We start from the raw sequence: 22,454 nt of genomic DNA, 5'->3' as shown, positions 1-22,454 counted from the left end.
AAATTACCTTCCAGTCTTCAGGACAATTTCTGCTGACACCGAGCATCTCAGAGATGGTAGGGGAAGACTCAAAAGAAGTTTTTACATTCTTCATGCACCCACGAAATGGAGGTGTTGATATATTAAAGCTGTTTCCACAAAGAAATAAAAAAATACCACATAGCCTTTAAATTTGTCGTTATTGATTCCAAATGTCTCATTTCATGTACAAACTGCTTTCCACTTCTTATCTCCAGAGTAATTCAGTAAGTGCTGCTAAGAGATTGTGACTTGCCCTAGATCACTAATTAAATATCTTGGTTAGAAAAGGGTATCCCTCTCTCAAATCTGCCACTCTATTCACTGGCCCCCACTATGCACATGAGAGCAGTATTACAATGGCAGAATGAAAAGTGCATGCCGGCATTAAACTCATGTGAAGCATATTTTTGTATCTACATAGTAAGCTTTTGTGTTTGTGAACTGGAACTGGAGGTACAAACTGATGCCTTACAGTTCAGCTCAGTCCTGGGAAAGGACTATCTAGGTCTTTCAGTAAAACACTCCGCTTTGTGTTAATCATGCCTGTACAACTGAAACCTACCAAGCTGAATACAGCCCAACCACCATGTATTCATAGCGTTCAAGGTGATTTGACAATGCTCACACTAGGCATCAAACACAGGAGAAACGTCAGCCCCCTTCAGACCACACAACACCTGGAAGGTCACATCATTCAGCTCAGTGGACCCCAAGTTGTGCAGCCTGACTCCATTCATAAAACAACACAACAATCTTAAGGAGTAATCTGTAGTGTAACTCACCGTTCTCTTACAGAGGCTGGGATTCCACCCAGGTAATATGAATTGAACGGAAACATACTTATGTTAACTTGTTCTCTAGGCCTGCCAAAAGCAACTATTTGTGGACCAATGAATAAAAGAACCTGAAATGAATAAAACAATCAGATTTTAAACCAGCCTACAAAGAAACAAGGGAATTTATATATATATTTCATATTATCACAACTTGTTTTTAAAACAAATAATGCTTCAGAAATTAATCTAACTGTTGTTCCATTGGGTAGTTAAATAACTAGTAGTGAGAAAACTAAGTTCTTTGAAGGAAAAAAAGACATAACATTTAGAAGATGCTAAGCAGAAATGTAAACTTTTTATAAATGGTGAGAGTTTGCATCATTTATAACATCATTCATAAATGATTACATTGTCGGGTATTCATTTCTTTTACTGTTTTTTTAAAAAAAACCCTTACTATTTGATCCATTCCATTGTTTATGACCACTTGGCTCTTTGCTTCTTTTGGAGGCTGTGAATCAACTTTATACCTGAGTACCAGCTGGCCTTTTTCAATCCTCAAACTAATGAACTTGTCCTGCAATTAAGAAATAATACGTCATGTAATATATTATAAAGAGTCATTTATTTGAATTAGGCATAATTAGCAGTGCTCTGTGCAGTAATCCTGAAAATTTCAACCTAAGATTTTAAAGAAAATGTGCATTACCAGTTCTAGTGGTTGAATGTACAGATGAATTTCAATCTGAGCCACGTTTCAGAAATCCGTAACTCGCCATCCTCTACTTGCTCTCTTCTTTTCATATTGAATCCAACTACTGCACATTTCTGCTCTCTGAATCAGGCTGCCTGCTTGGTTCTTCAGGCATCTAAGGAGCCTTAGTCTCGACTCAGGCTTGCACTGGGAACCTCAGGATTCTGGGTCCCCATTACTGTGTGTTCAGGCCTTAGAGACATCTTTATGCCATAACAGAACAGGAATATGCAACATCAGCCATACAATTGGCAGGCAGCATAGAGTTTCTGGATTGGCTAGAGCTGGTATGATTGCCATGGCAGGTTCCACGGCATTATTATACATTTCTAGGTTAGCAGCTCATATGGTGTACCACCAAAAAGCCCAAGAAAACACAGCCATTCCTTTGAACACTTTGTTCTGCTTACTGCAGTTCTCTACTACAGTATTAAGTAAGTGGCCTATGTTAAAGAAAGCAGAAGGGTAAGTCTGAAAGAAATTTTTATTGCTATGCCCTGAGGAATAATTCATCTTTTCAGTTGATTCACATCTGCATTTTTTTTACTCAAGCACTATTTCCTTGATTTGGCACACATGCATATAGCGTTACTCATCAATTTTTGCCACCAAGCAATATGAAACACAGTGTTTTACAAGACATGTGTAAAGCACATACTTTTAAAATATTTGTTCCTAATTACATTCAGGTTCTACAATTCAATTTTCTTATCCATTCGCTCTTAATTGTTATGCAAATATTATTTGCATGAATCTCTTTCACAATGACTGTCCAATTTCTCTCCACATGAGCAGAAATATTACCTGATTACTTGCAAAAAACACAATTCCATCATCTGTAGTAGTCTGAATGGTTTGTTCATATCGTCGATAATTGCTAGTTGGTGAAGTTACATTAACATGTGCATAGCCTGTGCCTTCAAAATAAAGTTTGGAAGACTGTTCTTTATATCTGTAAAAAGAATGGGTGTTTTTTTGAGAACTTCTGCATGTTCAGAATCTCAAGAAGTATGTTAAGGAAACATTCACAAAAAGAGTATTTTTCAATTTGAGATCATAAAAAGGGGAAGTTGTATTTTAATCTTTTTTTTAAAAAAATTGTCACAATTATTTTTTTAAAAAAATGCTGCTTTCTCCTCCTGTTTGGACATAAACAAGGAGAATCTACACAGAGTGGATTTATCTTGCACCATCTCACAACAAGCCCACACAGATGACATTACTTCCCCAAGATGAGCATTCTCATCCTCTGACATCTTAATCATTAGTAAAGGTAAAGGGACCCCTGACCATTAGGTCCAGTCGTGACCGACTCTGGGGTTGCGTGCTCATCTCGCATTATTGGCCGAGGGAGCCGGCGTATAGCTTCCAGGTCATGTGGCCAGTATGACCAAGCCACTTCTGGCGAACCAGAGCAGCACACGGAAACGCCGTTTACCTTCCCGCTGTAGCGGTTCCTATTTATCTACTTGCATTTTGACGTGCTTTCGAACTGCTAGGTTGGCAGCAGCTGGGACCGAGCAAGAGGAGCTCACCCCGTCACAAGGATTCAAACGGCTGACCTTCTGATCAGCAAGCCCTAGGTTCAGTGGTTTAACCCACAGCGCCACCTGGGTCCCGCTTAATCATTAGTATCAACCTACTAAGTGGAAAAGATTGTACAGAGAGAATGCCTGAATTGTCTGTATGGGCTTCTTAAAAATTGCACAGGACTTGGAACAGTTCAGCACACCTAATTTTTAAGGCTTGTTGAACACATGTTCAGCTTCCTTTGCTAATTCTGTTCCATGTGGATGTCATTACAATATGATAGAAAAGATCTCTCTTGAGGCCACAATTGCCGAACTTTGACTGGGATAAGGAGAGTGTGACAGTGTTAGAAACTGAGATATGAAAGCTAGGAGCTAAATGATACCTTAAACTTAGGTTATGGGCACAACAATGGAGTGTCTAGGAGCCCTTTCTTTATAACAAGAATGCGATACTGAAAATGAATGAACTGCAGCTAAAATACGATGTTCATTTTCACATGGTCCCCTGCCCACCCCGCTAATATTCTTAATACTTCTCCAGTCTTCAGAGAGTAGCTGGAAGTGGGGAGGCAGAAAAGGTCCTCCTTTCCTTCCACTCTGCAGTTTTAATCTGAAACTGAGCCCAGAGCTCAGAAATTGCTCACGCCAATGAAATTTCCTGTTGCAAAATGCACCTAGAACAATGGGAGTTTTGAACACTGATGGTAGATTATTCTATGGCGCAATGCGTCCGTTCACCTGGCTTGTTAACCAGAAAGTTGGTGGTTCGAGCCCACCCAGGGATGGCTGGGGGCAGGATTCTTGCATTGCAGGAGGTTGGACTAGATGACCCTCAGGGTCTCTTCCAACTCTTTGATCCTGTGTACAGGTATTATAAAATTCCAAATATACAGCACATGCCATGTGGTAGGATTTATTTATTTATTTTACCTTCTGCATGGTTGTACTTCACTGGTATCAAGATTAAAACTCCTCTTGAAATTGTACAGGCTGATAACTCTCTCATTCAAGCTATCCAGTTCAATGCAGCCTTCATAAGGAGAGTAGTTTAGCGTACTGGGAAGCTGTAAAAGTAAAAACAGTCTTCAGTGAAATTCAGCACCTTAATTTTAATTATTCAGATTGCTGAATTCTGCTTTTCAATGCAAAATTTAGTTTGATTTTTAAAACCCACCTAGGGTATATACAGTATCTCATACTGACTATATATAAAAATGTAGAAGGTCCATGTTTGTTAAAGCCCACTTTTCTCCGAAACCGCTTGCCCGCTCACATTCAAATTTGGCCACAATGTCACATGCAAATATGCGAGTGTTTGCATGCACTTAGATTGGACAGATGTCACACCTATGGCAGGTAAAAACCTGAATTTGGGTAAATAAAATAGCGTCCTCCAGTGGACATCAAAGGATTAGACGCCATCGTGTAGCAATAGGGCTGTAATCCCGCCCCCTCCTCCTCCTCCTAATTTACCGCCCAGCTCACAGAGATCCAGGCAGCCCGCTGAGATCCAGGCCGCCCCGGAGGCAGCGCCACCCAACGACATCCAGGCCACCCCGGGAACTAGCCCCCCCCCCCAGAGGCAGTGCCGCCCACCAAGATCCAGGCCACCCTGGGAGCCAGCCCAGGTCCCGCAGACCACACTGCCCACCGAGATCCAGACTGCCCCGGGAGCCAGTCCAGGTCCCACAGGCCGCGTCGCCCACAGAGATCCAGGCCGCCCTGGGAGCCAGGCCGGGTCCCCCCACCAGTCCACACCCTGAAAACACCTCCACCACAGGGGAAACGGGAGACCCTCCGCAACATTACCTACAGGTAGCCGCCTCCCCCACCAGGATCCACCGTGGGACCCACACAGACCCTCCCCAAACGATGAATCCTTAATATGGGGGGGGACAGACAGGGGCCGGGGGTGGGTCACATCCTCCCCCTGTCCTGGGAAATGGGGCCCCTGAGTAACCCACGGCAACGCGTGACAAGGTACAGTTAGTAATAATAGTAGTAGTAGTAGTAGTAATAATAATAATAATAATAATAATAATAATAATAATAATAATATTTTATACCCTGCCCAACTGGCCCAGCCACTCTTGGCAGCTCCCAGCAGAATATTAATAATAACAATAAGTTATTGGGTTATAAACACATTACTATAAAATCTGACGGATATCCTCCAACATAGAAGACCACATTGTCAGGATCCAGGTTGAGAAGAGTATGGCTATTTCCACTGCTGTCATCAAAAGGCCCAAAGCTTGATGGTGAAGGAGAGGTTGCACCTTGAATGTAATTCAGTTTTGCATACTGGTAAATCCTAAAAAGAAAACGGGACAAAATTTGAATATCTCAACCTAAGCCCACAAAAAGACCAGGAAGATTTTCTTTTTATATAGAGTCCCATACCTTTCAAACCTCACAAGATCCAAAACTGCGTCCTTGGTATCGCTTTCAAGCACCGTTTCAGGCACCCTTATTTCGGCTTCGTCGCCCCCTAAACTATAGGCGCAAATGAGACGGCCATCGCGGACAGCCATGCCTATGTAGTCCTTGGAACTCTAAACATGAAAAATAATTATTATTAATTAATAAAGCTGGCTTCACATTTATTTATTTTTAAATAATCTTTAGAAGTATCAGTTGTTTTTGTGTATTTGTGTGTTAGGCTGTGCACAGGCAGTACAGTCCCCCCACCCAACCTTTCCTACCTATTTTGTAGTCCCAGTGAAAATTACCCTGCTAAAGCTGCCATTTGCCCCAAGATGCCATTTGCCCCAAGGTGTCATTCATAACTTGAAGCATAAACCAATTCTAGGCCAGTTAAAGTGCCACACCAACGCCAAGAAAGTATTGGAACCATAGTTTTGAGCCTTCTGGTTATATTTTTATTTCTTACTTGCCTTTTACCATGGGTTCCAGAAGTTTAAAAATATAGTATTCAAACAAATTACAGTCACAAGAATACAGCGGGTCCTAAAAATATTTGTCTCATGTGGTGAAAAGGTGCACCTGCAATATATTATGAAAACTACATTTTGAAGGTGGCAGATACATCTCGGTGGGGATGGAATTCCAAAACTTAAGGATTGCCACAGGGAATGCCTTCTCCAGGTCACAAAAACCCAAACTTCTAAGAGTGGCCAAACTACCAAGAGGGGGCCCCCTGTTGATCTTAACATCCAAGAAGGTCCATAGGGAAATATTTGGCCATGGAGGAATTATTCCCCAATTCCCACCCCAAATGATGATTCTGGAGGGGTCGCCCCAATTTGATATACGTCATAGGGTGGTCCTTAACCTAGGATTATCCCTGCCAAATCCAGACGGGGTGGATGTTTCAGAATATACACCCAATGCCTACTGACATCTGCAATCATTAAAGTTGTGGCCTGTTTAACCCCAAAATGCTTGTCTTGTGATTACTGCATCTTCCCGTGCCTTGGCCCCCACCAGCCGCAGCCTACTATGCCTGGGCCCACAAGCCACTTTCAGTTAATTGACTGTTAGATAGAATAGTCCGATGTCCATTTACATTTGCCACCCCAAATTAAGTTAATAAGCCATGTCTGTGCATGTTTAAAAGATGTAACCGTCACTCTATATTCAGCTAATACAGTATTAAAGTCAAAAAGTGGAACACATTCACACAGTGATACACAAACTACTTACATATGTGAGGTTCTAAGGTATAAGAATAAAATTATCCCATTATTGTTTTTTAAATTCCTGAAATGTAATTTTAAATTATAACACAATGGGCCTTCATTTATAATTGGACTGCAAGATTTAAAATTATCAATGGATTGCAAATTAAGAGCACATTTGCTTTTTAAGGCTAATTTGGTTCCAAATGGGCACATAAAACTGCGTGTATCTCACATAAAATAAAAATTGAAAAAATTGCCACCTAAAACTATATAAAATAAACAAATTGGCAGAACTGAATTCACATAGACTTATTGTCTTGTTTGCTTTTTGCACTTTATCAAAGTAATTCAATTATTTGAACAACTGCTCAGATATTTACAACCCATTGTCCATAATGATGGGTGAATAACATAATGAATATTAATAAAAATAATGGAGACAAGAAACAAATACTTACATCCTTGTCACCCAAGTACATGACAAACATGTTGGACGTCTGCCGCCGTGGGCTGTCCAACCGTGAGAGAGGCCTTTGCAGATACAAAGAAAGAGAAGTATAGCCTTTCAAGTCATCAAGGTTATCTGGAGGCCGAACCTCAACCCCAGAACTGCCATTGAACCTCATGGGAACAGCAACCTATTAAAAATAAAAATGAATATAATCGGTTACAAACTCATATGGGAATCAAAACAGACATGCAATATTATTACAATTATGACTTCTGGGAAGCCATGCAACAGCCTTAATATATGTAAACAACTACAGTCCTATTCGGACATTTCATTCTCAAACAGTTATTGCTGTGTGACTGGGAGAGTGCTCACTGGGCCACACTGGCTTTTGTATCCCCATTGGCTTCCCTCTGCCACCCATGTTTTTTGTGTGTGTCTGGAGGGAGGAACCTACAACCTACATGGGCTCCCTATAAAGTTTGTAGCCTATGTGACCAGGAACCTTATATATGTAGAACAGCCTCCTCCTTCAGACCTCCCCCCCCAAGTAATCAAATAGAAAGCAATATTTACATTCTGTTAAACAGAGGCGAAGCAGGTAATTGAAGCTCTGTTACTGTGGGCCTGTAGGATATGTTTACACCATGTACCCATGGAAAATACTGGTTTTTCTTGTGATTTACATTGGTAAGCACAGGAACATTTTCTTAGCATGTAAGTGACGGTTCTTACTCAATTAGTGAACAATATTACCACTTTAATTATTGTACCCTCCTTCTCCAGGGCCATCTTGCCTGCTCCATAAGGGTAGAGTCCTATGAACAGGGATTATGGAACTGAGATAATGCCATCACACAAGCTTCCCTGTGTGATTCTTGCACATGATGGAGAGCTTTCTGATGATTCCAGTCTGTTCAAAAGCAATTTCTCCCCATCATGACCCATGGGAGTTCAAAACAATGGGCCACAAATTACCAGGATACCCAAGTTGACACCCATTTACAGCAGCAACTTTCCCCCAATGCTTTTGTGAACTGACTGCTTTTAATGACTGGGCTGGTGCCGTACTGTGTTTTTTTGTAATTGTATGGATTAAACAGATTTTACTTTGCTTCTAACAATGTTTACTTTTTTATTATTGTTTTTCCTATACTTTTAGTGGTTCTCATTTTAATATGTAAGCTGCTTTGAATCCCATCAGGGAGAAAGGTGGAGTATAAATAAAATAATGATGACGATGATGATGATGATAATGTCCAGTTGGCTTTTCAGCATCAAACCTGTCCTGGGGGAAATTGCTCTCTGTGCAGACCTGAAGAATAAATTATTTCTCTTTATTAAAGGTTTGAGCTGCTCTGGTTTGCCAGAAGGGACTTAGTCATGCTGGCCACATGACCCAGAAGCTGTCTATGGACAAACGCCAGCTCCCTTGGCCTACAGAGCGAGATGAGCGCCGCAATCCCAGAGTCATCCACGACTGGACCTAACCGTCAGGGTACCTTTACCTTTAAATACACCTGGGTAACAATAATAAAATATGTATGTGAGTGTGGGCATGTAGCAACATTCTTGTGCGAACATGTGATGACAAGTAGCAAAAGAGGACAGAAAGAAGAAGCTATGGAAGATTCTGCCACAAGCCACATACCTTGTTAGCAGCATCTCTTGCTTGCTGGATGAGCTCTCTGATGCGGTTTATATTCTCCGATATGTTAGCTATTGGCATAAGTTGTTCATTGATGCGTGTAATCTTGTTAAACAGATCTGGGAGGATGTTTGTCAAGTTCTTTACTGTGGATAGGATTTTTTTTTTAGTGACATGAGGGAAGCATTATGTACTAAAATGCAAAATATGAGTCATGTAATCTGCAATTGCTGGAATATAATGAGGCACACTCAATTCATACCAGAGAAGTTTCCAGACAACCTATTCACTGAATGTTTATCCTGACTGTTTGAGGGGTAGTGGGGATGGTTGTATGACATTAAGTAAAGCAATTGTCCTCCCTCGCTTTCCAGTACATCATGCTCCTTATTTTTTTAAAAAAATGGAAGGAGCTTTGTTGCGCATCTAATCCACTTTAACTGTATAATCTGAATTTGCCAGTCAGGGTGAATCCCACTCACAAAACAGTGACAGTCTGGAAGTGCCCCAAGATTTAAGAAAATACTTTGGGTGAGGACCTTTTCTAGGAATTCCCAGCAATAACCAGATTTATAACATCTATATTTAGCAAGTTGTGAAAGAATATTCAACAACAGTAACGTGGTCTAGTTCTCCCCTCAAAAACAAATGCTGATATCACTCCTAAAAGGCTGGAAGAGGCCCATGGAACAAACAAACTACCTACCTGTATTGTTTGCATCATTCAAAGCCTTGTTATAGTTAGTGCTCTGTGTGCTTCCATAGGAAATCTTTATCTTTTCCACATCTTCTTTAATTGGGTTCAGTTCCGTGAGAACATTAGCAGTAATGTCATTGGCATTTTTGACCATGTTCTTTGCACTTGTAATCATGCCATCTGTGTCATCTAGCAGAAAGGAAAAGATGCACAAAGATCCAAACATTTGACTGGTTTCTATATGACCAAATATTTTGCTCCTTATTATCTTTCCTTCCCCATTTGGGTATGACTGTTTTTTATTTACTAGGCAAGGGCAGCTGTCTAACGTTTTTGGTCTGAGGGCCACAGTTACCCTTGGCCAGTTACTCCAGGGCCTGCAGGCCAATGGTGAACTTTGCCTCTGCACCATCTTGCACACAGTTCCCTGGCTCTATGTGGCTAATCCCTGCAGATCATCTTAAGGGAATACATCCTCCCCATTCATCAGTTGATTGATCTGATGACTGGGGAGAGAGTGCAGGACACAATCTCTCGTTTCTGCCAGTTGCTAAAATTGGTGGGGGTTTGGGTGGTTGGCAGAAGGGAGGATTTTGCTTGTGGGAAGCTGGGCCAGGGATTAGTTGCTTGGCATAATAAGAAATGCAGAACAAAATATACAGCAGTGGAAGTCCACATCAAATTATTTACCTCTATTTATCCCCTGAAGGTCATTTTGAAAGCTTGTAAGATTTGCCTTTATCATATTTTTCTTGCGCTCGGCAACCTCAAGTCTACTCTTTAAGTCATCAAGAGTGGGACTGATATCTGTTTTAAAAAAAAACACCAACCAACCAAGTGTTAAATCAGTCTGATAACTATGCATTGGATCATTTTCTGGTGAAGCTTCACTACTTTGTTCTCTAGTCTTTCAAAAGGAGGAGGGGAAGCAACTCCATCAAAGCCAAATTCAATCCTAATATAAGCACATTAAATGTAAGTAGTAGAATACAGGAAGAATTACCATTTCAGGAAAGCTCCAAACTGATTTTATTAGTTGCCTAAAAGCAGCTAGCTGAGAACTAAGCAGGACAGAGATATTTAGAATCCTATTACATATTACTCCTTAATAGCCAATAACAGTGATGAGGGTGCCACATGTCTTATGAGAGGACTGGAACTGCATGATTTTAATCACTGAAACCCAACTATTCTCAGAATCCCTCAATCCTGCATATAGCATCCTGGACACTGGGAGTATTTCTGGCTGCACACCCCTGACCCCTGGTGGGTCAGGGTCTACAATAAAGTAGGTATCAATTAGGACGTTGCACAAATCCCCCAAACAGAAGTATATATGACTCCCAACAGTTTTTGAATGATATCCTTTTTCTCATGGGTCAAGAAGCATGATGATCAAGCTACATGGAATTCCCCCCCTTCACTTTGATTTCATCTTGTTAAAATTGATGCAGGCCAGATAAAATTGTTGCACTGCCTGGATTTGTCCCATTCCCAGCTTTGAAAGGATGTAAGGCTGTAATGCTTTCTAAAGCAGTAAAGCCCTCAGACAGTACTTTTACCACTTTAAAGCAGGGAGATCTGTTTCTCCAAAACTGTTCCCAAGTAACCAAAGCCACACACTCATCAAAACCAGCCAGTCTTTCATCTGATACGGTTACTTTGTTATTGGCTCATCCGAAAACTGCCAATTTCAGACTTAACATCTTTCACCATTAACATTGCAGTAATCATGATGGTGCAACTCAACCCTTAATGAGACATGAAGTCTGGAGCAACAATATCAGAATGATGGAAAAACTTTTATGAAGCTGCACATTATTTATTTGCTTTTCAAGATACCCTGTAAGGTCTTTTGCGCAGCCTGTGCTTGATTTAACAGATTGCCGCTGTTGGTCTTCAGTCTCTTGGCACTTCCAGCTAGGTCTTTTCTCTCCACTGTCTGAAAATGAAGCATTGCCATGTAAAGTCTTCATATAAGGGAGGTAGGATACATTTAAAAAAGTCAAAGGAGGCAGTACACACAATCAGGATGATTTAATCTCTGCCAGGTGTTTTCTATTTTTGTTGGATGCAGTCCATGAACATCTGCTACTGTGCAATCCCCATTCATTTTAAAGATACTTCCATGCAAGCTCTATTCAGAATATGAGATGCTTCGAGAATTGTCAGAGTGTTGCCTTGGAACCTATTGTGAATCTGCCTGGATTAGTTCTATAATATCTAAAGTAATGATTAAATGAGATGGTGTCTTAAAAAAAACACACAGTTAAGCTGAACAAAATGTAGGCAGCCCTCAGATATGTAAGATTAGGATCAAAGCTTCCCATTCTATCTCCCTGATGAGTCTGGAGTGCTATTAACTCACTTTTCATCAATTGATCGCTGCTTTTAACTGCATTAAAAAACAAACAAACCCGTATGTATGTAGCATATTTGCAATGGTAGCATTCCAAATCATGCAAGATACTAAGTTGTGAATTTGAATACAAGCCCTCTAAATACCCAGTTGAGAGTTGCCATGTTCTAGCCTAAGCACCTTTAGAGAACAGAGACAAGAAGAAGGAGCAGGCTGGTGTATCCCACTCTGGTGCTTCAGTGGTTCCTCTGCCCATTCTCCTTTCCCACCTGCTATGAGGCCCAATAAGAATCCTTGTGACAGCAGGCAGGAGAGAGGGGTAGGACCAAAGAGATTCTGGAAGAGGAGAGGTGGAAGCAGGCTTTCTTCCAAGGTTAACTTCAGCTAACAGGCAGATTGTATGAGGTTGGAGCTTAAAGGCTGTGCATTTTATTTAAAATAAGGTAAAATAAATCCAATGGCTAAAAAACAAAAGAACAATTCTGATGTTATTTTAGAATACTCTTACCGATAAAGCTGAGTCTGCAGCATTGGATGCACTGTTGGCTGCAACTTCTGCTGCTTTGATGGCATCAATAATGTCATCGTAGGCAGTAGCTGCTGCCACGGAACAGGACACCAGCTCGTCGTCGCTGACATTTTTCTTGATCCTGTGGGGAGAAAAGCAGGAAATCTAGCAATCTGGACCATGTATGGTGAAAATGTTTTTGGTTGCTCTTTTGGTGGCATTTGCTCATAAAGGCCCAACAGAAAAGTATACCTCATATAATAACACAAGTGGTCAAACAAATGGTACTTTAAGGCACCCTTTTTGGGTAGGGACACTCTGCTGCTGGAACTACAACTAATCCAGAATGCGGCAGCTAGACTGGTGACTGGGAGCAGCCGCCAAGACCACATAACACCGGTCTTGAAAGATCTACATTGGCTCCCAGTACATTTCCGAGCAAAATTCAAAGTGTTGGTGCTGACCTTTAGAGCCCTAAATGACCTCGGTCCAGTATACCTGAAGGAGCGTCTCCACCCCTATCGTTCTGCCTATACACTGAGGTCCAATGCCAAGGGCCTTCTGGCGGTTTCCTCGTTGCAAGAAGCCAAGTTACAGGGAACCAGGCAGAGGGCCTTCTAGGTAGTGGCACCTGCCCTGTAGAACGCCCTCCCACCAGATGTCAAAGAGAAAAACAACTACATCTGAAGGCAGCCCTGTTTGGGGAAGCTTTTAATGTTTAATAGATGATTGCATTTTAATATTCTGTTGTAAGCCGCCCAGAGCAGGGTATAAATTATTATTATTATTATTATTATTATTATTATTATTATTATTCCTTTCTAACCTTGAGAATTCATGTCATGAGGAAATACTTATGAGGCTGTAGATCAAAGAGACCACTCCAATCCCCAAGAAATGTTTACATGAAAACTGCAGAATTAAGGTCTTAAATCAGAATTTAAAACTGAAACACACATACACACACTTTTATGAAAGAAGAGAAAGAATGAGAGGCAGCCAAAGCCATAGGTGCCAACTCCCTGGGTGTCTGAGCACCCACAAATTTCAGTGCCAGGGCCATGCACACTGCATGACACCCACGGCTCAGGGCACCCGTGGCCAAAGCAAAACATTTTCAAATCCCACCAATTCCATCTAGTTAAACACTGGCTTTACTTTCCCACTGAAAGCAGTGAGACTTAAGCATGCTTCCCCTTAGCTGGTTCAGTGTTTTAGGCTGGCAAATTTACAGCAATGAGTAGATTTGGTCAAAAATCAGAACCCATCTGGCATTCTAAAGATATGGTCATGTTCTTGAAAGTGACCGATACACAGGTGTCATCTGAAGGGAGCATGCCTGCAGGTTTGGCACCAGTTTTATGGGACCCTGGGCAAGCACCCCTCTGGTTCCCCATCCCCACCCTACGAGCAAAGGCAGGTATCGGTAGCAGTGGAGAGGGGCTGCAGGAGGCTCTGAAGGGAAGCTCCAGGTGAAGCAGCTGCCATCTTAATTTCATCAGAATGCCTTTGGTCCCTATATCAGGAGTGCCACAGAAATTAAAGATGGAAGAGGCTGCAAATACCTCTTTTCTTTAAAATGCTGGGCCCCAAATACTTCAAAAGGCAGGAGGACACACAAAAAGAGGCTGGTGTCAGTTGTGGTGGGTCCTTTAGGACCCTGACATTTTCCCTACCATGCTGGCTGCTGGAGCTGGGTCTGCATGTTCACCTTTCTTCCTGCTGGTGTGGGCTTGAAGGGACAGGAATAGGGGGTTTAGAACATGATTCAGTACAAGAACCTCTCCCATTCAATCCATGAATCAGCTCTCACACATAAATAACAAGTTCCTCTTCTTTTGCCTTCGCCGTTCACCTTTAGCACAATGCAGTATACAATGCTCTTTAGCAAGATACACGGTATCTAGCTATTAATCTGCAAAAATGAAAACATACTCATCCAGTTTTCTTGCCAGGTCTTGTAAAAAGTTGGCATGCTCTTCTGCTCTCACTACTAGCGGTTCCTTGCTGGCTGATAAAGAATGGCTCTTCAGTTTTTCACTTAGGTCCTTCCTCGCGCCATCCAGCTGAGCAGCTAAGTTTTCATATTCCTGAAGTTTGAAGGCAAATGTCACTTTATTTGCTGTGACCCAGACAGATTTATAAAAGCGTAGGAAATAAATGGCAATTCTATCTTTTGTGTGCTTCAGCTTTTCATGCAAATCTTGGTGCTTTGAGCACAGCACAGAGGATTAAGCACAAAAGATTAGACAGAAATGGGGAAAAATGTTTTCAACATGTAACTTATATTTTGTGAGCAGCTGTTACCGCTTACAAAATCAAATCATTATTTGCAATAGGTTTTTATTTCCATTACAATGATTTCTCTCTCTCTTCACAGAATTGAAGCATTACTTCTTCAATACCTCTTTGCTCTTCTGCAGCAAGCCAAACACACTGTTTGCTTGAGACAATGATGCTTCAGCAGAACTCAGAAGATCCAAGATGTCAGTCTGTTGTTTAGTCATTGCATCAATCCGTTTCTGACAAAGAAATGAAGAGGAGACTCAATTTTTAAATGCAGCTCTCATCGGCAGAGATATAAGTAACATAGCTTTCCGAATAGTAACAGGGGGCACAACACGGTCTCGGTCCTATATACCTGAAGGAGCGTCTCCACACCCCATCATTCAGCCCGGACACTGAGATCCAGCACCGAGGGCCTTCTGGCGGTTCCCTCATTGCGAGAAGTGAGGTTACAGGGAACCAGGCAGAGGGCCTTCTCGGTAGTGGCACCCGCCCTGTGGAACGCCCTCCCACCAGATGTCAAGGCAATAAGCAACTATTTTACTGTTTTTAATATTCGGTTGGAAGCCGCCCAGAGTGGCTGGGGAAAGCCCTACCTCATTCACACCCAGTTTTTTTCCTTCAGGAGGTACTCGAGGGTGCGCAGTACCGGCATATATTTTGGTTGTTGTTAAAAAGTGTGTTACTTACTGTCACAACTTCATGATGAATACCGGCACCTATTTTTCAAGTGAAGGTATTGCCGTAAAACTGAAGACTGTCCTATCCTGAAATCTCTGGATAATTATTTCCTAAACTAGAAACTATTACTATTATTATTAACAGGTAACTAATTAACTACCTACCTACCGGTAACTGTTTCCTGTGTAGGCATTTGGCACAAAAGTAAAGCAGAACAAGATAGAACAATTTTTGACATGTCTGTATATCATTGGGTCATCCCAGGTAATTTCAGGACAAAGAGAATAGGTCTGGGCAGGCTGAACAATTAAATTACACCTCATATAACTGTTCCATAGAAACTAAACTCTTTATTAAGAAACAAAAAGCAAAGCAGCAGTTTCTTATTCCATCAGCCTTTCACAGTATCCTTTTGAGAGAGATTATTGATAAGGCCAGGGACCCAGGTGGTGCTGTGGGTTAAACCACAGAGTCTAGGGCTTGCTGATCAGAAGGTCGGCGGTTCGAATCCCTGCAACGGGGTGAGCTCCCGTTGCTCGGTCCCAGCTCCTGCCCACCTAGCAGTTCGAAAGCACATCAAAGTGCAAGTAGATAAATAGGGACCGTTCCGGCGGGAAGGTAAACAGCGTTTCCATGCACTGCTCTGGTTCGCCAGAAGCAGCTTTGTCATGCTGGCCACATGACCCGGAAGCTGTCTGCGGACAAACACCGGCTCCCTCGGCCTATAGAGCGAGATGAGCGCCACAACCCCAGTCGGACACAACTGGACCTGATGGTCAGGGGCCCCTTTACCTTTACCTATTGATAAGGCCAGATAAAAGGACTTGGAATTTCACATATTCTTCATTTATTAAATATTTTTTTTAAAAAAATAAAAAAATAAAAGTGGTATTACCTTAACATCTTCCAAAAGGAGTTGATTATTTCCATTTAAATTTTCAGCCAGCTTTGTTTGCTCCTTTGCTTCTTTCAAAGATATCCGAAGGTCTTCGAGCTTGGACTCATATTCATTTAATGACTCTCTTATAGTTTTAATAAGTCCCTGGTTTTTTGCTTGGTGCTTTTGTAGTTCAGTCCTTACACGCTCCAGCACTATGGAGAGAATTAGAATGGATAAAGTTTGATTATCAGATAGCATAATAAGAACAAATTTGATTATCCATACTGCTGTAAGGAGATAGCATCCACCTAGCTCAAGTCCTTTCTGGTCACTAGTCCTGCTCTGGTCTTGCCAGTGAGTGGGTTTTAATCATCTGGAATGTTCTCTCCCAACCTAGCGCTCCCCAGATCTTTGGACCAATTCCCATCAGCCCCAGCCAGCATGGCCAATGGTCAGGAATGATGGAAATTATAGTCCAAACCATCTGGAGGGCACCTGATTGGGACAGACAGAGAATAACTATCTGTGACTGGACTAGTGAGACTACAGGAAGGGAAACATCCATTATTTTTCTTCAATTTGCCTGCCATAACATGATGTAACAGAGCATTGTCAGGCTAAAGGCTTAGTGAATAAAGAAGTGTTTCAGCTGACTTACATTAAAGCAGGCATCCCCAAACTTGGCCCTCCAGATGTTTTGGGACTACAACTCCCATCATCCCTAGCTAACAGGACCAGTGGTTTGGGGATGCCTGCATTAAAGTAACTAAAATAATGCAATGCAAAATTATGCTACTGCTACAGTGCACATAAAGACCTTTAGTGGGCACCCAGAATGTACTATGTACTATGTGATTTTCTCGTACAAATCCTGCCATCATTAAGTATTTTGCATTCTCTCCATGATTTCTTTACCAAATTGTGTAGCAGCAAATGATTAATACACATCTGTTGCAGGCAAAGTGAGGAAAAAAGAGGTGGGCATTACATATCACTGCTTGCTGGTTTTGAAAAGAGAAAAGAAGTTCTCACCTTGACTTCTTGAAATGCAAAAATTAAAACACAAAGCTTATAGGCCCAGCTGCAGTAAGCACTGAAGGATGGAGGTTTCACATCAAACCAAGAGGATTTGTTTAACCTGCTCCTTGGACTTATGCCCCTCAAAAAGTTTCTTCCTGGTCTAGCATTTTCTGATCCTACCATCTGTACTCCTGTCCCCATGGCATACCACTCTCATCTTCTTCTTCTCCACCTCATGTTAGCTACAGAATGATCCTACATGATAAGACCACTTTCAGTTCCACATTGTTTACAACTCCACTGGGCATTTCCAAAGCAGACAACGGCCCTCCTCATTCTAGCAAATCTACTCAAGAGTCATTTCTATCCCAGGATCTATGCATACAGTCTTTATGCTCTTACAAAGCTGGGCTTCTCTTTTCTCCTTTTCTGCTTCTGTTAGTTGTTGCTCAAAATTGCGGTTTCTCATCTCGTTAATCATTCGCTGAGCTTGAGCCAGCTCTTTGGCACCGTCTCCTGAAGGCGAAGGAGTTGCTACTGTAGAAGTACCAGTTATCTGATCCAGGAGAACTATGACAAGGAAAAAACACAGATGAAAAAAATACTCTGACAGATACTTTTTCTCAGAGACATCTGTTGTGTTGTGTTGTTTTCTTAACCTAAAAGGTTCTTGTCAGGGGATTGTCAGGGGATTGTTGTGGCTACTCCCGAGTAAAGACGCTTCAGTCTGCTCTGTTTTTAAGAGTTTTATTGTGTATACTATTTACAGTGCAGAGATATCAGAAAACATGACTGCTAGTCGCTCCCAGAATCCAGCAATACCGCCTTCCGGTTTCTGGTCCAACATAAGAGCTTGGGGACCCCGAAACGCCTCCCCTTAGCCCTGCGTCTGGGCACGCGCCTCAAATCGGGCGCCGGAAGGGGCTGCGTCCCCTCTCCCCTTTGTTGGCTTGGACGTTGCTGTGACTCCGCTGCGTCGCTTAGCCTCTACTGGCCGTCTGAGTCAGTGCAAGGGCTCAGCAGCATCTTGGAGCCCTCCCTCCATATTGCTCCAGTCCTCATCTCTCCCTCCTGACCCGCTGCTGACACTATCGCTGGGCGAAGTGCTGGTCAGGATGACTGGGGGAGGCTCCCTGTAGGGAGTCCCCCTGACAGTTCTACTTTCCATTCAACACATATTCAATGATGAAGAAATAGTCCATCAAAGCCACTTCTGCCTCGCAAGGAGGTGGTGTTGTGGGCAGTCACATGCCCTCCTTGTGCACAGGGGGTGGGTGCCCAGCCCCTGTGTGGTTGGGGGAATCCCGGGCACGTCATCAGCCAGGCCGGCCAATCCGGGTGGCCTGGGTGTGTGGCCTGCTACATTTAAGGGGTTTCCTCAATTGCTGGAGCCTCCTCCCTCCAGCCCCGCCGGCAGCGCTGCCCTCACCCTCACCCTCCTCCGCCATGCTGTGCGGCACCTGGAGCTTCTGTCCCGCCTGAGGAGCTGCTGCCGCCCAGAGGGAAACATGGGGGGTGGGGGGCGCCAGAGGGATCCATGCACCACGGCACTAGATAAGCTTAAGACAGCCCTGCTTATTGGGCCAAGTAAGACAGTTTGATTTGTATGCTGTTGGTGGGTTCTTGTTGTTGTCTTGTTGGGCTGTGTATGTGATGAAGGGGAGCCATATTGTGGGATGAAGGCATCCTCTTCTATTTGTCCCTGTGTCAGTTTCAGTTTATTGGTTAGCTTTCCTAGCAAGGCTATTTCCCATACGATTTGGTACCACTGGTCTATGTAAACCCCACCTTTTATAATCAGAGAAATGTGGTTTATCAAGTTGAAGTAGTGAATTAAATCAGATGGAATTTATCTCAACAAAACAGGATTGTGATCAAATAAAATAATGTAGGAGAACAGCAATTACTCTTACCATTAATATTGGTGGCAACACTTTGTATCTTTGAAATCAAGTCTTTCCCCCTTTCATTTGTCTTACTAAATTTGTTGAACAGCGTCTCTGCTTTCTTGTAATTGCTTTCAGCCTGACAAGAAGTAAGAGTTTTAAAATAAGAGAGCACAATCAATATAAGAGAGCACAAATCAATATAAAAAATGTAAACAGCTCACCTTTTCTTTCAGAGCATTAACATTTTGGTTAAGGTCGAGCAGGTCTGTCTCCAGTTCATCCACTTTTGGGCCGTGAGTCGTAATAACGGTACGATAGCGGCTCAACAGAATCTGAAAAGAAAGGCCACCAAAAAGAGGGAAAAAGGGATGTCTGACTGAGCTGAAAACTGTATCTGAATTCAGCATGAGTTTGGGCCAAAACATACCGGTATTTTACCTAGACAGGAATCCTAAGTCATTTGCATAGGAAAGAATTCAACTGAAAGACTTAGGCTGCAATCACACCCATACATGTTGGAGTAATTCTCATTACACTCAGTTAGATGTACTTCAGAGGAAACATGCAAGCTGTTACTTCCTAGAAAAATGTATTTAGAGTTTTGGTGCCAGTCAGAACAGATTCAAAGATCTGGTGCATCCAACGCCTTTAAAGTATTTGGCATCTAGCCTGTCTATAACCCACGCTAGTAACAGTTTATGTGGCAGACTGAAAAGATTCAGAATATCATAGCAGGATGAGACGGACGACAGGCAAGGCCACAATCTACTTGGACAGAGCATACAAAATCCCACCCAGAGTGTCTTACTTCCCCAACTTATGGGTTTGTGTTAAAGAGATGAACTGGGGCCATGAAAAGATTTCGTACAGACAAGCCTTAAGTCTACCTTCAATATAGCAGAGCATAAATAGGTCCCTTATGGCAGTGGTCCTCAACCCCCGGGCCACGGACCGGTACTGGTCCGTGGATCAATTGGTACCGGGCCACCCAAGGAACATTAAATACAATTAAATTAAAATTATTAAATCAAAACAATATAAATAAAATATAGTCAACGCCCCCCCCCCGGCGGGCCACGAAACAATCAACGCCCCCCCTCAGCGGGCCGCAGTAAAATTATCAAACGTTGACTGGTCCGTGGCGATAAAAAGGTTGGGGAGCACTGCCTTATGGCACTACGCAGACCTAATTAATTCTGCCAGTTCAACGCCTAGCAGCTGAGGCTAGGGGACCTGATGGGTATTGGGTGGTGGAGTCACAGGGGCTGCTAAGTCAGCAATGTGCAATCATGTGGCTGCTGACGGGCCAGCAACAACCATCATAGACCATGTCACGGCCAGTGCTAGACACTGTTTGCAATGGTGGTAAACTAGCAGTCCTCAAGTCTCTGCCACTGTTTGTGCTACTGCTGTTTATAGGTGCTGACGGGAGCTGGAAACAAGGGAAGGTGGGAAGCTCCTCTTTCCACAGAGGCCCAGCTCCAAAATACAGCACCCTTGGGCAGATGTCAGCATTCCAGTGCCCTGGCAGGCCTCACTGCTATGTTGGCACCTACCCTGCTGGTTGTTCCTAGGGCAGGCTCATGTGGGAGAAGGCAATCTTTCAGATATCGAGGTCCCACAAAATGTAGGTTTTCAAAGACAAGCACCTGCACTTACTGTATTTTTCCATGTATAACACCCCCCCCCCTATTTTGGGGGACTCCAAATTCATTAAATAGGGGAAAATTGCCCAGAGTTGTTGAGCTTTTTGGGGGGTGGCCTAGAGCACCCACATGACCTACACTGCCACTCACATGCAAATGCCACCTATCGTCTGTCACCTCGCTGGCAGAAGACACCAATGACACGCCCAATAGCCGCTGACAATCTCTGGCTCACGGCAGCAACCAATTACACAACCCCCCCCCCAATGCACTATCTGTGTACAAGACGATCCCCAATTTTTAACAAAATTTTAAAATTAAAAAACATCATATGGAACAGTAGGGTAACTGTGCTCACAAATGAATATGCAGCCAGTATAGCAGGCAACAGTTATTCCCCCTTGCCAGTGCCAGGCACTAACCATGCAACTATGCCAGCTTTCCCCAACCCCCTGCCCTCCAGAAGTTGTTGGACTACAACTCCCATCATCTCAGACCACTGGCTGAGCTATGCTATAACTAACTGAATTTTCCAATAAGGGAACCCCAAGGACGATGTGGACTGGGCTACCATGGTCTTTCCCAAAGAACCGGCACAGGAAAGGACCATGCAACTGGCTCTATCAGTCCAACCTCAGCCACATGGGATCACGTCACAGACAAGTGGATCTCGCCCAGCTGCTTCTAAAGGTCATCACATTGTGTAGTTAATTTGAAACCTATTTCTTTATTTCTTCCCCCAGCCCCATAAGGAAATGCCAGCTTTTCACATTACCTTCAGTTCCTTGATGCGGTCTTCCAGATGCTTCATCTGCTCCAATGTGTGGGCACTAGCATTGACGTTTTGCATCTGAGACTTAATCAGACGGAGCTCGTCCCCCATTGTACTCAAATCCTTCAGCAAAGTAATTACACAGCTATCACAGGCTGAATTGAAAAGAGCACATCCAAACAGTGCAAAGTGTTAGTTTGCTGTATGGGCAGAGAATGGCAGCACCAAAATAACACCTTTCCACAAACTGTCATCTACTGCTATAAATGAACAACAAAGGCAAGGGAAGCTCAAGTGCATTTAAGGCAGTAACCAAATCCTGAGGCCCTCCCTAGTGTGTCTTGACTTATTTTAGAGTTACTTGCTGTCAATTTCCCTTAAGAGTAGGCTAGAGGAGAACCTTTTCTTTACCTCAAGAGCTGCATTCTCTCAGAGGTAGTCTGCCAGGAAAAGTGCACTGGTGGTGGGTGGGGCTAGTGGCACTATAAACACACTCTCTGAAGATAATCATCACTCCCATATGTTCTCTCTCTCTCTCTCTCTCTCTCTCTCTCTCTCTCTCTCTCTCTCTCTCTCTCTCCTACACATACACACTGATTTATTGCATTTATATCCCAACCCCAAGGAGTTCAATGTAGTGTACATGGTTTTCCCCATACACACATGCATACCACACAGAGACATCCAACAACACAGACACCATCCACAGCTACACTCCAACACCCATCCATCTACAACCTTCTCCATTCCCACCACCATTCACACAAAGCAGATGCTGAGTCCCCTTTGCAATCAGGAGGGAGGGAGGGGAGAAAGGGCAGAGCTGATCTCCTCCTCCCCCCTCCCCCATTGCTACCTCCCAGTCCTAATGGAAAGTCTTCCCTGTGGAG

General features: G+C 43.0%; 1 protein-coding gene across 2 annotated transcripts in view; it reads right to left on the bottom strand.

Moving 5' to 3' along the window:
• LAMA3 (laminin subunit alpha 3) overlaps positions 1-22,454 on the bottom strand; it is a 133,298-nt gene that overhangs the window by 14,054 nt on the left and 96,790 nt on the right. For both annotated transcript variants that reach the window (XM_035125886.3, XM_088676289.1), the window contains 20 exons: positions 21,568-21,719; positions 19,368-19,478; positions 19,171-19,282; positions 17,660-17,827; positions 16,253-16,449; positions 14,796-14,912; positions 14,326-14,480; positions 12,391-12,532; positions 11,366-11,465; positions 10,214-10,330; positions 9,533-9,712; positions 8,830-8,972; positions 7,186-7,365; positions 5,487-5,638; positions 5,235-5,397; positions 4,014-4,147; positions 2,356-2,503; positions 1,255-1,374; positions 804-925; positions 8-128 (listed from right to left, as the gene is read on the bottom strand). In XM_035125886.3, the coding sequence (XP_034981777.3) occupies positions 8-128; positions 804-925; positions 1,255-1,374; positions 2,356-2,503; positions 4,014-4,147; positions 5,235-5,397; positions 5,487-5,638; positions 7,186-7,365; positions 8,830-8,972; positions 9,533-9,712; positions 10,214-10,330; positions 11,366-11,465; positions 12,391-12,532; positions 14,326-14,480; positions 14,796-14,912; positions 16,253-16,449; positions 17,660-17,827; positions 19,171-19,282; positions 19,368-19,478; positions 21,568-21,719 (2,834 nt within the window). The remainder of the gene's footprint in view (positions 1-7; positions 129-803; positions 926-1,254; positions 1,375-2,355; positions 2,504-4,013; positions 4,148-5,234; positions 5,398-5,486; positions 5,639-7,185; positions 7,366-8,829; positions 8,973-9,532; positions 9,713-10,213; positions 10,331-11,365; positions 11,466-12,390; positions 12,533-14,325; positions 14,481-14,795; positions 14,913-16,252; positions 16,450-17,659; positions 17,828-19,170; positions 19,283-19,367; positions 19,479-21,567; positions 21,720-22,454) is intronic.

Source organism: Zootoca vivipara, chromosome 8 (genome assembly GCF_965207765.1).
Source record: "Zootoca vivipara chromosome 8, rZooViv2.hap1.1, whole genome shotgun sequence".
Classification (NCBI taxonomy): Eukaryota; Metazoa; Chordata; class Lepidosauria; order Squamata; family Lacertidae; genus Zootoca; species Zootoca vivipara.
The sequence above is the reverse complement of the archived record's forward strand: the minus strand, read 5'-3'. Positions and strand labels throughout refer to the sequence as shown.